At 32.8% G+C, this 15,216-nt stretch overlaps 1 protein-coding gene across 1 annotated transcript in view; it reads left to right on the top strand.

Moving 5' to 3' along the window:
• LOC132553089 (dynein axonemal assembly factor 9-like) overlaps positions 1-15,216 on the top strand; it is a 150,338-nt gene that overhangs the window by 108,573 nt on the left and 26,549 nt on the right. The window contains exons 19-22 of the mRNA XM_060217300.1: positions 3,163-3,320; positions 6,445-6,515; positions 6,780-6,924; positions 11,570-11,676. Of these exons, the coding sequence (XP_060073283.1) occupies positions 3,163-3,320; positions 6,445-6,515; positions 6,780-6,924; positions 11,570-11,676 (481 nt within the window). The remainder of the gene's footprint in view (positions 1-3,162; positions 3,321-6,444; positions 6,516-6,779; positions 6,925-11,569; positions 11,677-15,216) is intronic.

The following is a 15,216-nucleotide window of genomic DNA, read 5'->3' as shown; positions in this document are numbered from 1 at the left end:
TTCTCTCTGTATAGATTTAGGCAACACTAATGTTTCTCTCTGTATAGATTTAGGCAACACTAATGTTTCTCTCTCTGTATAGATTTAGGCAACACTAATGTTTCTCTCTGTTTAGATTTAGGCAACACTAATGTTTCTCTCTGTATAGATTTAGGCAACACTAATGTTTCTCTCTGTATAGATAGATTTAGGCAACTCTCTGTATAGATTTACTAATGTTTCTCTCTGTATAGATTTAGGCAACACTAATGTTTCTCTCTGTATAGATTTAGGCAACACTAATGTTTCTCTCTGTATAGATTTAGGCAACACTAATGTTTCTCTCTGTATAGATTTAGGCAACACTAATGTTTCTCTCTGTATAGATTTAGGCAACACTAATGTTTCTCTCTGTATAGATTTAGGCAACACTAATGTTTCATTGTATATAGATTTAGGCAACACTAATGTTTCTCTCTGTATAATGTTTCTCTCTGTATAGATTTAGGCAACACTAATGTTTCTCTCTGTATAGATTTAGGCAACACTAATGTTTCTCTCTGTATAGATTTAGGCAACACTAATGTTTCTCTCTGTATAGATTTAGGCAACACTAATGTTTCTCTCTGTATAGATTTAGGCAACACTAATGTTTCTCTCTGTATAGATTTAGGCAACACTAATGTTTCTCTCTGTATAGATTTAGGCAACACTAATGTTTCTCTCTGTATAGATTTAGGCAACACTAATGTTTCTCTCTGTATAGATTTAGGCAACACTAATGTTTCTCTCTGTATAGATTTAGGCAACACTAATGTTTCTCTCTGTGTAATGTTTCTCTCTGTAGATTTAGGCAACACTAATGTTTCTCTCTGTATAGATTTAGGCAACACTAATGTTTCTCTCTCTGTATAGATTTAGGCAACACTAATGTTTCTCTCTGTATAGATTTAGGCTCTGTATAGATTTAGGCAACACTAATGTTTCTCTCTGTATAGATTTAGGCAACACTAATGTTTCTCTCTGTATAGATTTAGGCAACACTAATGTTTCTCTCTGTATAGATTTAGGCAACACTAATGTTTCTCTCTGTATAGATTTAGGCAACACTAATGTTTCTCTCTGTATAGATTTAGGCAACACTAATGTTTCTCTCTGTATAGATTTAGGCAACACTAATGTTTCATTGTATATAGATTTAGGCAACACTAATGTTTCTCTCTGTATAGATTTAGGCAACACTAATGTTTCTCTCTGTATAGATTTAGGCAACACTAATGTTTCTCTCTGTATAGATTTAGGCAACACTAATGTTTCTCTCTGTATAGATTTAGGCAACACTAATGTTTCTCTCTGTATAGATTTAGGCAACACTAATGTTTCTCTCTGTATAGATTTAGGCAACACTAATGTTTCATTGTATATAGATTTAGGCAACACTAATGTTTCTCTCTGTATAGATTTAGGCAACACTAATGTTTCTCTCTGTATAGATTTAGGCAACACTAATGTTTCTCTCTGTATAGATTTAGGCAACACTAATGTTTCTCTCTGTATAGATTTAGGCAACACTAATGTTTCTCTCTGTATAGATTTAGGCAACACTAATGTTTCTCTCTGTATAGATTTAGGCAACACTAATGTTTCTCTCTGTATAGATTTATAACACTAATGTTTCTCTCTGTATAGATTTAGGCAACACTAGATTTAGGCAACACTAATGTTTCTCTCTGTATAGATTTAGGCAACACTAATGTTTCTCTCTGTATAGATTTAGGCAACACTAATGTTTCTCTCTGTATAGATTTAGGCAACACTAATGTTTCTCTCTGTATAGATTTAGGCAACACTAATGTTTCTCTCTGTATCTCTGTATAGATTTAGGCAACACTAATGTTTCTCTCTGTATAGATTTAGGCAACACTAATGTTTCTCTCTGTATAGATTTAGGCAACACTAATGTTTCTCTCTGTATAGATTTAGGCAACACTAATGTTTCTCTCTGTATAGATTTAGGCAACACTAATGTTTCTCTCTGTATAGATTTAGGCAACACTAATGTTTCTCTCTGTATAGATTTAGGCAACACTAATGTTTCTCTCTGTATAGATTTAGGCAACACTAATGTTTCTCTCTGTATAGATTTAGGCAACACTAATGTTTCTCTCTGTATAGATTTAGGCAACACTAATGTTTCTCTCTGTATAGATTTAGGCAACACTAATGTTTCTCTCTCTAATGTTTCTCTCTGTATAGATTTAGGCAACACTAATGTTTCATTGTATATAGATTTAGGCAACACTAATGTTTCTCTCTGTATAGATTTAGGCAACACTAATGTTTCTCTCTGTATAGATTTAGGCAACACTAATGTTTCTCTCTGTATAGATTTAGGCAACACTAATGTTTCTCTCTGTATAGATTTAGGCAACACTAATGTTTCTCTATGTATAGATTTAGGCAACACTAATGTTTCTCTCTGTATAGATTTAGGCAACACTAATGTTTCTCTCTGTATAGATTTAGGCAACACTAATGTTTCTCTCTGTATAGATTTAGGCAACACTAATGTTTCTCTCTGTATAGATTTAGGCAACACTAATGTTTCTCTCTGTATAGATTTAGGCAACACTAATGTTTCTCTCTGTATAGATTTAGGCAACACTAATGTTTCTCTATGTATAGATTTAGGTAGAAATAATGAATAATTCAGAATTACTTATCAAATGTTTGAAAACAAACCTGCATCAAGACTGATATTTTCTTTACAATTTATTCATTTTGACCTGTAAAGAAGACCTGTTAACTCTGACAGGTGAATGCTTTGGGCAGTGGTGTCTATACAGTGTCTAGTGGTATTCTGTTTGCGTCTGGCACCAGTGACTGAACACAACAGATTTTCTTCACAGGGTCAATGTTCGGACTATCGCAGAAATATCACTTTAAAAAGTTCATTCCGTTCCCAAAATGTATTTCTGGAACAGTAATATGAATTTCCAGACTGGTGCGTACAATTAATGTTATGGAAATCTCTTCCCTGAGATTTCCGTCTGGATTGCAGGTTCTCTAGACTATCGACATCTGGATTATCACTGGTCCACTGTATATGATACTTGGAAGTATGATTGAATTTTCACTGATTATGAAATTACAATATATATACACATATATATATATCCACAGCTCCTGTCCAGTGGAAGATGGACAACGGTCACTGAAGACAAAGACAGTAAAGCTCGTCCTCTTTGACATACCTAGTGTTGCTCATCCTGGCAAGGTGGTAGGATCTCTGGCATACTCTGAAGTTTTCCTTGACTCTGTTATACGGGTTCAGAAAGAAGGTAGGTACACAGTTTCTTATTCCATCAACTTCCTGCAGTTCTGCTCGACACTAGCAGCAGAGTCTTGTTTAAGTTAGAGATACTGATTTATTTCATGATTTTTTCAATGTTCTCAAGCAATTTCCACACAAATTCCTTAGAGAACTCATACTAGGCATAAATCTTCTATTTTCCACATTTTCAAAGAGTTTCAAGATAACCTCACGAGACTTATGTAGTAAAAATGTAAGTTAACGTTATAAAAGTGGGTCTTTAATTTTCTACTATGTTCTAAGATGCTTTCATTCAAGTCTTGATGGCAAATTAAGTTACTTAGAATCCCAAACTTTTGAGGTGTTTCCAGATTTTGCCATTGGTCTTAAGGGAGAATTTTTGTCACATAGAAAACTAGGCTTTTTCAATGTGTTTTGTGTCAACTTTGTAAAGGTCCTCAAAAAAAATCTGATCCAGGATTAAACCTTGACATTTCTGAGGTTTCCAACACTCAATTTTAATGGTCTTTGGGGAGAATTTTAACTTGGCATGATGAAAAGTTGAATCCTTGGCACTCCCTTATCAGGCTCCTCAAATAGACTGGTAAGAAAAGCTGCTCATGTGTTCCATTATTGACTGTCACCTGTACATGTTTTACGATCAGTCCCCTACTGGTCAAACCGAGGGAAGGTAAGTTTCCAACCCTTCGTTTGAGAAAGTTTGTCCGTGCCCTATTAGCTTCATTCCTTGAGGGATTCTCATCAAAATTCACACTCATTATTAAGGAGGGTTGACGCTTTCTCAACTAACCTCTATATTTTCTTTAAACTTTTACTTAAGAATTATGCTACCATGTGAGTATGATTTTCTGAAAATCTAAGCGCTCCAATGAGTTGTTCAATTTTTGACAAAAAATAAAAAGAATTATTTTTCTCCAAATTTAATTTTTTTTTTTTTTTTTTTTTTTGGTAAGATTCCTGAAAATTATATAGAAGCAATGAACTGAAAAGAAAGAAATAAATATCTACTTTACAAATATTACATTTAATTTATGAAGAAATATACAACACAAAGTGTTCATATGTAGTGGGTAGATTTCGGTATTTACAATTCAAATACTCACATAGCATTTAACTATAAAAACTGCAAGTAAAAGATTGAAATAAATATCACAAAAATTTATTGATTTACATATAGCATTGTTCCAGGGGTAGGTTATCTCCCTTAAAATTATCAGGAATATTTTTGAATGGGTAGTTTATCACATAAAACATACACTTTGCATATGTATAGTCCTAATAGATACACTTTTTAACACTTTAATAACAATAGAATGATATACATACATATATTTAGTAGGCATTTATAAATTCATTGTATCAAACAGTGGCTTAGCGTGTGTGTACTACCCACCTATTTTCAAACATACAACCAAGGAATAACTTGTGTCCTCTCTAATGATATAAATTATCTTGACTTCTATTCTTTCTTCAGTTCATATTTTCACTTATATGTTGCCTCTGCCAACATAGACATTTCTACAACTAGATGTCCCTCTTTCCAGTCCAAGAACCAGTAGAGGTACTGTTGTCCAATCCTTTGTCACTTTCATCACTACAGTTAATACTGGAGTCTGACCATGCATCAATATCTTTTATATCAATTTACATTATTGGCTTGGAATACAAATGGTCTTCACAGCTACTACTTTCATTACAATTGCTTTCTATAGGCATAAACTATCTCCTCGTTTTAGTCTCTTCTCGTCATTGTTGACGTTGTTACTTTCTTTTCATACTATTTCTACAGAAGAGTTTTGCTTCACACAACACAAAATTTACCTCTCAATGCAAAATGTCCAGTACACAAATAGGAAGTTACAATATTACATATGTGGATGGAAATATTACTTGTGTAATGTTGGGTCAAATCTCCATAAATATCAAAATAATTTGGTTCAGCAAGAGTTTCTGGGTTAATTGCTATATCAAGTTTACTGTTCCTGTTTTTAGAAAATGGTTGTCAGCACTGTAGTGGTTTCATTCCTTGAGGAATATTTATCTAACTTCACAAACTTATTGAGCATCAAAATATCTGGAACAACTTGAAGTTTCAGGGTTGTTGTGTTAAGGTCAAACAATAGGGGATATGTATTGCTTTAGCAACACTAAAAGTACTGTTTCAAAAATGAGGACATCTTTAGTTATTTACAGGAAAATGAGGAAATTCAAGATAAAGATACAACAGAGAAAAAGTGTGTAAAATATTAAAGTATGTGAAATAATGTTGCTTTGTACAACAAAATTATGTTTTTTGGTAAGATTTACTTCAATAAAATCACATTTTGTAATTGATCCCATGTATTGCTGTGTTATTCAGTGTTGTCGTGATAAATAACAAAATCTAAGGTTTGTAAAATTTACAATAAGAAATTGGCTGTACATATAGAATATCACACTAAGATTCTATGTGTGGTTTTGTTTATTGTTGCTTTGTGTCCTATTAACAGTCAGGTTCAGATTAAGGATGTGCCAGGTTTGGGTGGTAGAGAAAAGCCAGTGTTTTCAAAGTAAATCCACCGACCTGCGCCAAGTACGTGGCAACTGCCTCGTGTAGGCCTTGAACCTGCAACCCAGAGGTGGAGGACTTTAGTGATAAAGATGTCTGAAAAGCTCAGCCACTGTGACCCAAAAAGACTCTTCAAATTTATGTTCATACACAGGGATCATCAATAAAGTTACTCTAAATTCACCCAGTCCTTGATAATGAAAGTTTGATTTGCCAGACAGTAAACTATTCTGTCAGGATGAAACCATTCGGTCAGGATGTTGAAGTGAAATATACAGTGAAAGATGTAGGGACATTTACCAGAAGGCAGTAGGGATAGAAAGTTGACTTTCATGTATTTTTTTAATGCCTTTCCATCTATAAAGGTGAATTGAATTACTGACAAATACAGGTAGCAATATCTTCACCACAAAACACGACAATATTTAAATTCACAACTCTTAAATTTGATTATTGTAATTTTCTGCTTCAGACAAATAATTTCATTTCCTTTTGTGTGGAAGGTGGCAATTCACACGTTGTTTGCTGGATATGATGTGTAAGATTATTCTGCTTTTTGACAGATTTTTATATTTTTATTCAGATGGGACAAAGTATTTGGATAGCGAGATATTGATCCTCACTGCTAATTTCCCACGATTCCAAGCATGGCATGTATGTGATTGAGTTACAACAGTATTTTACCAATCTCATTATTTAATAACCATAATCTGTACTTTTAACATGAAGCTGTTTATTTCTCAGTTGAATGTAAATTGAATGCATTGGAAATGAAATAAATATGAAAGGGAAGCTTGAGGTTTCAGATAAAAGACAGACATTGATCTGATGGGAAGCATCAGTGCCAATTACAAAATGTCAGTATATCTTCTTTTGATTGTGACAATTAATGATAAATTTGTCCTGATGAATGGACAGTTGAATGGTGGTAAGAACAGTCCAGTACCAGCCCTACAGGACAAACTGACCCGTGGCCTGAGTGACCACTGTGGCAAGGTGTTGATATCTGGGGAGACAGTCTATGCTGGGACAGCAAAGAACCTCAGCAGATTTCCTATTGAAGGTACAGATTTTTGTACATATACATTAACTTTACTATAGATCTTCATGTCATTGATACTGCAAGGTCAGTGCATTACTACTATACATTAAATCATCAATGTATTTACACCACCAAAGATCACTTATACATATCAAATGTACCATAGATCTTCTATACAGATTTATAAACCATAGATCTTCTATACAGATTTATAAACCATAGATCTTCTATACAGATTTATAAACCATAGATCTCAAATACATATTTACTAAACCATAGATCTTCTATACAGATTTATAAACCATAGATCTCAAATACATATTTACTAAACCATAGATCTTCTATACAGATTTATAAACCATAGATCTTCTATACAGATTTATAAACCATAGATCTCAAATACATATTTACTAAACCATAGATCTCAAATACATATTTACTAAACCATAGATCTCAAATACATATTTACTAAACCATAGATCTCAAATACATATTTAATAAACCATTGATCTTCTATACAGATTTATAAACCATAGGTCTTCTATACAGATTTATAAACCATAGGTCTTCTATACAGATTTATAAACCATAGATCTTCTATACAGATTTATAAACCATAGATCTTCTATACAGATTTATAAACCATAGATCTTCTATACAGATTAGTAAACCATAGATCTTCTATACAGATTTATAAACCATAGATCTCTAATACATATTTACTAAACCATAGATCTCAAATACATATCTATTATACTGTACATCTCCAATACATATTTACTAAACCATAGATCTCAAATACATATTTACTATACCATACATCTCAAATACATATTTACTAAACCATAGATCTCAAATACATATTTACTAAACCATGGATCTCAAATACACATTTACTAAACCATAGATCTAAAATACATATTTATAAACCATAGATCTCCAATACATATTTACTAAACCATAGCTCTCCAATACATATTTACTAAGCCATAGATCTCAAATACATATTTACTAAACCATGGATCTCAAATACACATTTACTAAACCATAGATCTAAAATACATATTTACTAAACCATGGATCTCAAATACACATTTACTAAACCATAGATCTAAAATACATATTTATAAACCATAGATCTCCAATACATATTTACTAAACCATAGCTCTCAAATACACATTTACTAAACCATAGATCTCAAATACATATTTACTAAACAATAGATCTCCAATACATATTTACTAAACCATTGATCTTCTATACAGATTTATAAACCATAGGTCTTCTATACAGATTTATAAACCATAGGTCTTCTATACAGATTTATAAACCATAGATCTTCTATACAGATTTATAAACCATAGATCTTCTATACAGATTTATAAACCATAGATCTTCTATACAGATTAGTAAACCATAGATCTTCTATACAGATTTATAAACCATAGATCTCTAATACATATTTACTAAACCATAGATCTCAAATACATATCTACTAACTACCATAGATCTCAAATACATATTTACTATACCATACATCTCAAATACATATTTACTAAACCATAGATCTCAAATACATATTTACTATACACATACATCTCAAATACATATTTACTAAACCATAGATCTCCAAATACATATTTACTAAACCATGGATCTCAAATACACATTTACTAAACCATAGATCTAAAATACATATTTATAAACCATATATCTCCATTTATACATATATTTACTAGATCTCCAATACATATTTACCAAACCATAGCTCTCAATACATATTTACTAAACCATAGATCTCAAATACATATTTACTAAACCATATATCTCAAATACATATTTACTAAACCATAGATCTCCAAAATACATATTTACTAAACCATAGATCTCAAATACACATTTACCATAAACATATTTACCATAGATCTCAAATACATATCTATTATACTGTACATCTCCAATACATATTTACTAAACCATAGATCTCAAATACATATTTACTAAACCATAGATCTCAAATACATATTTACTAAACCATAGATCTCCAATACATATTTACTAAACCATAGATCTTCTATACAGATTTATAAACCATTGATCTCAAATACATATTTATAAACCATATATCTCCATACAGATTTATAAACCATAGATCTATTTACCAGATACATATTTATAAACCATAGATCTCTATACATATTTATAAACCATAGATCTTCTATACAGATTTACTAAACCATAGATCTCAAATACATATTTACTAAACCATAGACCAATACATATTTACTAAACCATAGATCTCAAATACATATTTACTAAATAGATCTCAATACATATTTACTAAACCATAGATCTCACATATTTACTAAACCATAGATCCATACATAAATACATATTTACTAAACCAAAACCATAGATCTCACATATTTACTAAACCATAGATCTCAAACATATTTACATATTTACATATTTAAAACCATAGATCTCAAATACATATTTACTAAACCATACATCTCATACATATTTACTAAACCATAGATCTCCAATACATATCTATTTACTATTTAACCATACATCTCCAATACATATTTACTAAACCATAGATCTCATCATATTTACTAAACATATCTCATATTTACTAACACCAATACATATTTACTAAACCATAGATCTCAAATACATATTTACTAAACCATAGATCTCAAATACATATTTACTAAACCATATATCTCAAATACATATCTATTATACTGTACATCTCCAATACATATTTACTAAACCATAGATCTCAAATACATATTTACTAAACCATAGATCTCTTATACATATTTACTAAACCATAGATCTCAAATACATATCTATTATACAATCTCCAATACATATTTACTAAACCATAGATCTCAAATACATATTTACTAAACCATATATCTCCATATTTACTAAACCATATCTTCATACAGATATAAACCATGGATCTCAAATACATATTTACTAAACCATACATCTCCAATACATATTTACTAAACCATACATCTCAAATACATATTTACTAAACCATAGATCTCCAATACATATTTACTAAACCATAATCTCAATACATATTTACTAAACCATAGATCTCAAATATTTATATTTATTACTAAACCATAGATCTCAAATACCATATTCACATTTACTAAACCATAGATCTCAAATACATATTTACTAAACCATACATCTCAAATACATATTTACTAAACCATAGATCTCAAATACATATTTACTAAACCATAGATCTCCAATACATATTTACTAAACCATAGATCTTCTATACAGATTTATAAACCATTGATCTCAAATACATATTTATAAACCATATATCTCCATTTCATACTTACTAAACCATAGATCTCCAATACATATTTACTAAACCATACATCTCCAATACATGTTTACTAGACCATACATCTCAAATACATATTTACTAAACCATAGATCTCCAATACATATTTACTAAACCATTGAATGCCAATACATATTTACTAAACCATAGATCTCAAATACATATTTATTAAACCATAGATCTCCAATTCATATTTACTAAACCATAGATCTCCAATACCATAGATCTCCATACATTACTAAACCATACATCTCAAATACATATTTACTAAACCATAGATCTCAAATACATATTTACTAAACCATACATCTCCAATACATATTTACTAAACCATAGATCTCAAATATATATTTACTAAACCATAGATCTCCAATACATATTTACTAAACCATAGATCTACATATTTACTAAACCATAGATCTCCAATACATATTTACTAAACCATAGATCTCTAATACATATTTACTAAACCATACATCTCAAATATATATCTATTATACTGTACATCTCCAATACATATTTACTAAACCATAGATTTTACTAAACCATAGATCTCAAATACATATTTACTAAACCATAGATCTCCAATACATATTTACTAAACCATAGATCTAAAATACATATTTACTAAACCATATATCTCCATTTCATACTTACTAAACCATAGATCTCCATTTCATACTTACTAAACCGTAGATCTCAAATACATATTTACTAAACCATACATCTCAAATACATATCTTCCAAACCATAGATTTCTAATACATATTTACTAAACCATAGATCTCAAATACATATTTACTAAACCATAGATCTCCAAGACATATTTACTAAACCATAGATCTAAAATACATATCTATTATACTGAACATCTCCAATACATATTTACTAAACCATAGATCTCCAATACATATTTACTAAACCATAGATCTCTATATATTTACTAAACCATACATCTCAAATATATATCTATTATACTGTACATCTCCAATACATATTTACTAAACCATAGATTTTACTAAACCATAGATCTCAAATACATATCTATTATACTGTACATCTCCAATATATATTTACTAAACCATACATCTCAAATACATATTTACTAAACCATAAATCTAAAATACATATTAAATAAACCATAGATATCCTACATATTTGCTAACCATAGATCTATAGTATATATAATTTTTTTGACCTTCCATTCTGTATCTTGATGCCATGATAACCACAGTTATACACCTGCATAATAATCAAATTATTTGAACATATATTTGTTACAGTCCAGCTCTTTGTGTATCAACATGCCCTGATCATCTTCCAGCCTCATTCTGGTGTTGTTACCATCCTTAACAATGAAACCCTGCAATCAATACAGTTTTACGATGGGGTAAGTATCTTATATCTAATTTACTCACACATCTCTAATGACAACCTCCAATATCTCAACACAGCCTTACCTACCTCTACTGACAACCTCCCATATCACAACACAGCCTCACCTATCCCTACTGACAACCTCCCATATCACAACACAGCCTCACCTATCCCTACTGACAACCTCCCATATCTCAACACAGCCTCACACATCTCTACTCACAACCTTCTATATCTCAACACAGCCTCACCTATCTCTATTCACAACCTCCCATATCTCAACACAGTCAACACATCTCTACACAACCTCCCATATCTCAACACAGCCTCACACATCTCAACTCACAACCTTCCATATCTCAACACAACCTCCCATATCTCAACATATCCTCACACATCTCAACTGACAACCTCCCATATCTCAATACATCCTCACACATCTCTACTGACAACCTCCAATAACTCAACACAGCCTCACCTATCTACTCCCAACCTCCCATATCTCAACACAACCTCACCTACCTCTATTTACAACCTCCCATATCTCATCACAGCCTCACCTATCTCTACTGACAACCTCCCATATCTCAACACAGCCTCACACTTCTCAACTCACAACCTCCCATATCTCAACACAGCCTCATCTATCTCTACTTACAACCTCCCATATATCAACACAGCCTCACCTACCTCTATTTACAACCTCCCATATCTCATCACAGCCTCACCTATCTCTACTGACAACCTCCCATATCTCAACACAGCATCACACATCTCTACTGACAACCTCCCATTTCTCAACACAGCATCACCTATCTCAACTCACAACCTCCCATATCTCAACACAGCCTCATCTATCTCTACTTGCAACCTCCCATATATCAACACAACCTCACCTATCTCTACTCACAACCTCCCATATCACAACACAGCCTAACACATCTCATCTCACAACCTCCCATATCTCAACACAGCCTTACCTATCTCTACTGACAACCTCCCATATCTCAACACAGCCTCTTACATCTCTACTGACAACCTCCCATATCACAACACAGCCTAACACATCTCATCTCACAACCTCCCATATCTCAACACAGCCTTACCTATCTCTACTGACAACCTCCCATATCTCAACACAGCCTCTTACATCTCTACTGACAACCTCCCATATCTCAACACAGCCTCACCTATCTCTACTCAAAACTTCCCATATCTCAACACAACCTCACCTATCTCTACTCACAACCTGCCATATCTCAACACAGCCTCACCTATCTCTACTCACAACCTCCCATATCACAACACAGCCTCACACATCTCTACTGACAACCTCCCATATCACAACACAGCCTCACACATCTCTACTGACAACCTCCCATATCACAACACAGCCTAACACATCTCTACTCACAACCTTCCATATCTCAACACAGCCTAACACATCTCTACTCACAACCTCCCATATCTCAACACAGCCTAACACATCTCTACTCACAACCTCCCATATTTCAACACAGCCTCACCTATCTCTACTCACAACCTCCCATATCTCAACACAGCCTCATCTATCTCCACTTACAACCTCCCATATATCAACACATCCTCACACATCTTTACTCACAACCTCCCATATATCAACACATCTCATCTCACAACCTCCCATATCTCAACGCAGCCTAACCTATCTCTACTCACAACCTCCCATATTTCAACACATCATCTTATACATCCTCTTTTCATTCCTTGCTAATGCTATAGCTCTTAAGTATCCTCATCCTCTCTTGACTATTCTTTTACTCCTAACCAGTCCTTCTACACTCCCAGCCAATTCTTTTATAGTGTTAACGTGGAACAAGCTTTGGTCAGTGATCTCAAAAATGAAGACTGAAAAGATTGGTTGCAATGATAAATGGTTATTCATGATAAATAAATAATGATGTACAAATATACATTAAGTGTGCTCACTAGTTCACACTTTCTCAAACAAACAAAAAAATCAAATAAAAGTGTGTAACCTGACATTATGTCAGACGAAGATCAGTAACTACAATTAGGAAACATACATAAAGTATTCCGGAAGATTGCGAAGTTGCTGACTCACGACAAAGCTCAGTCCTGAGCAACAATCAGTTCCATACTTAAATGATTCACTGTTAGTTGTATCACATGAGCCAACAGTGACATAGCACATGCTGTAAAATGATGCAAACCTCGACTTCTGGGGTCACAAATCATGAGATATCTATCTCTCCTCACATCAGACACTGACCTCTGTGCCTCTTCCACCTGCCGTAGCTGACCTCGACATTATTGGATTGGTTGGTCCTGACATTGAATTGGGTATAGTTTATGCTGGTCCTGACAATCAAGTTCACTTTGCTGTCCAATCATGCGAAGCTACAATAGTACGTAATCCGAAATATAGACACATTAAAGTCACTCATATTCACTCTTGCCTAACACCCTGTCAAAGTAATAATTACTCAATAATTACACAAATGTTAATTAATTATACTGTAAATTAAGTGTTATAGGTAGTTACAACATCACATAAATAGACAAACTAATGTGTGGCTCCAAAAAGCTACTAGAAACATGACTTAACACAGTCCCTCATAATTGGCATCACAGGGCTTCCATACCAGTGCATGAACACACTACAGCACACACTAGATCAAGGTTTCCATAGAATTTTAAAATGGACAAACATGTATAAACTAAATAAATCTACAAACAACAGTATATTATGTTCATAGAATCTAAATACAATGATGATGACAAAGAAACATGAAATTATAATGATACATTATAAAAGAAAATCCAAACATATCATACAATAAACAATAGTCACACATGAATGGAACACACTGACACTTGGATTGCTTGACCTGAACATTTCACTAATACCAATCTGGCTCTTATACTCTTAAACCTATTCTTCACTCTTAGCCAATCCACCTTAACACTTCACTAATACCAATCTGGCTCTTATACTCTTAAACCTATTCTTCACTCTTAGCCAATCCACCTTAACACTTCACTAATACCAATCTGGCTCTTATACTCTTAAACCTATTCTTCACTCTTAGCCAATCCACCTTAACGCTTCACTAATACCAATCTGGCTCTTATACTCTTAAACCGATTCTTCACTCTTAGCCAATCCACCTTAACACTTCACTAATACCAATCTGGCTCTTATACTCTTAAACCTATTCTTCACTCTTAGCCAATCCACCTTAACACTTCACTAATACCAATCTGGCTCTTATACTCTTAAACCTATTCTTCACTCTTAGCCAATCCACCTTAACACTTCACTAATACCAATCTAGCTCTTACACTCTTAAACCTATTCTTCACTCTTAGCCAATCCACCTTAACACTTCACTAATACCAATCTGGCTCTTATACTCTTAAACCTATTCTTCACTCTTAGCCAATCCACCTTAACACTTCACTAATACCAATCTAGCTCTTATACTCTTAAACCTATTCTTTACTCTTAGCCAATCCACCTTAACACTTCACTAATACCAATCTGGCTCTT

This window comes from Ylistrum balloti, unplaced genomic scaffold (assembly GCF_031769215.1).
Source record: "Ylistrum balloti isolate Yb309-2 unplaced genomic scaffold, AGI_CSIRO_Ybal_v1 Utg370296, whole genome shotgun sequence".
NCBI lineage: Eukaryota > Metazoa > Mollusca > Bivalvia > Pectinida > Pectinidae > Ylistrum > Ylistrum balloti.
Note: the sequence above shows the minus strand (reverse complement) of the source record. Positions and strands in the feature narration are given on the sequence as shown.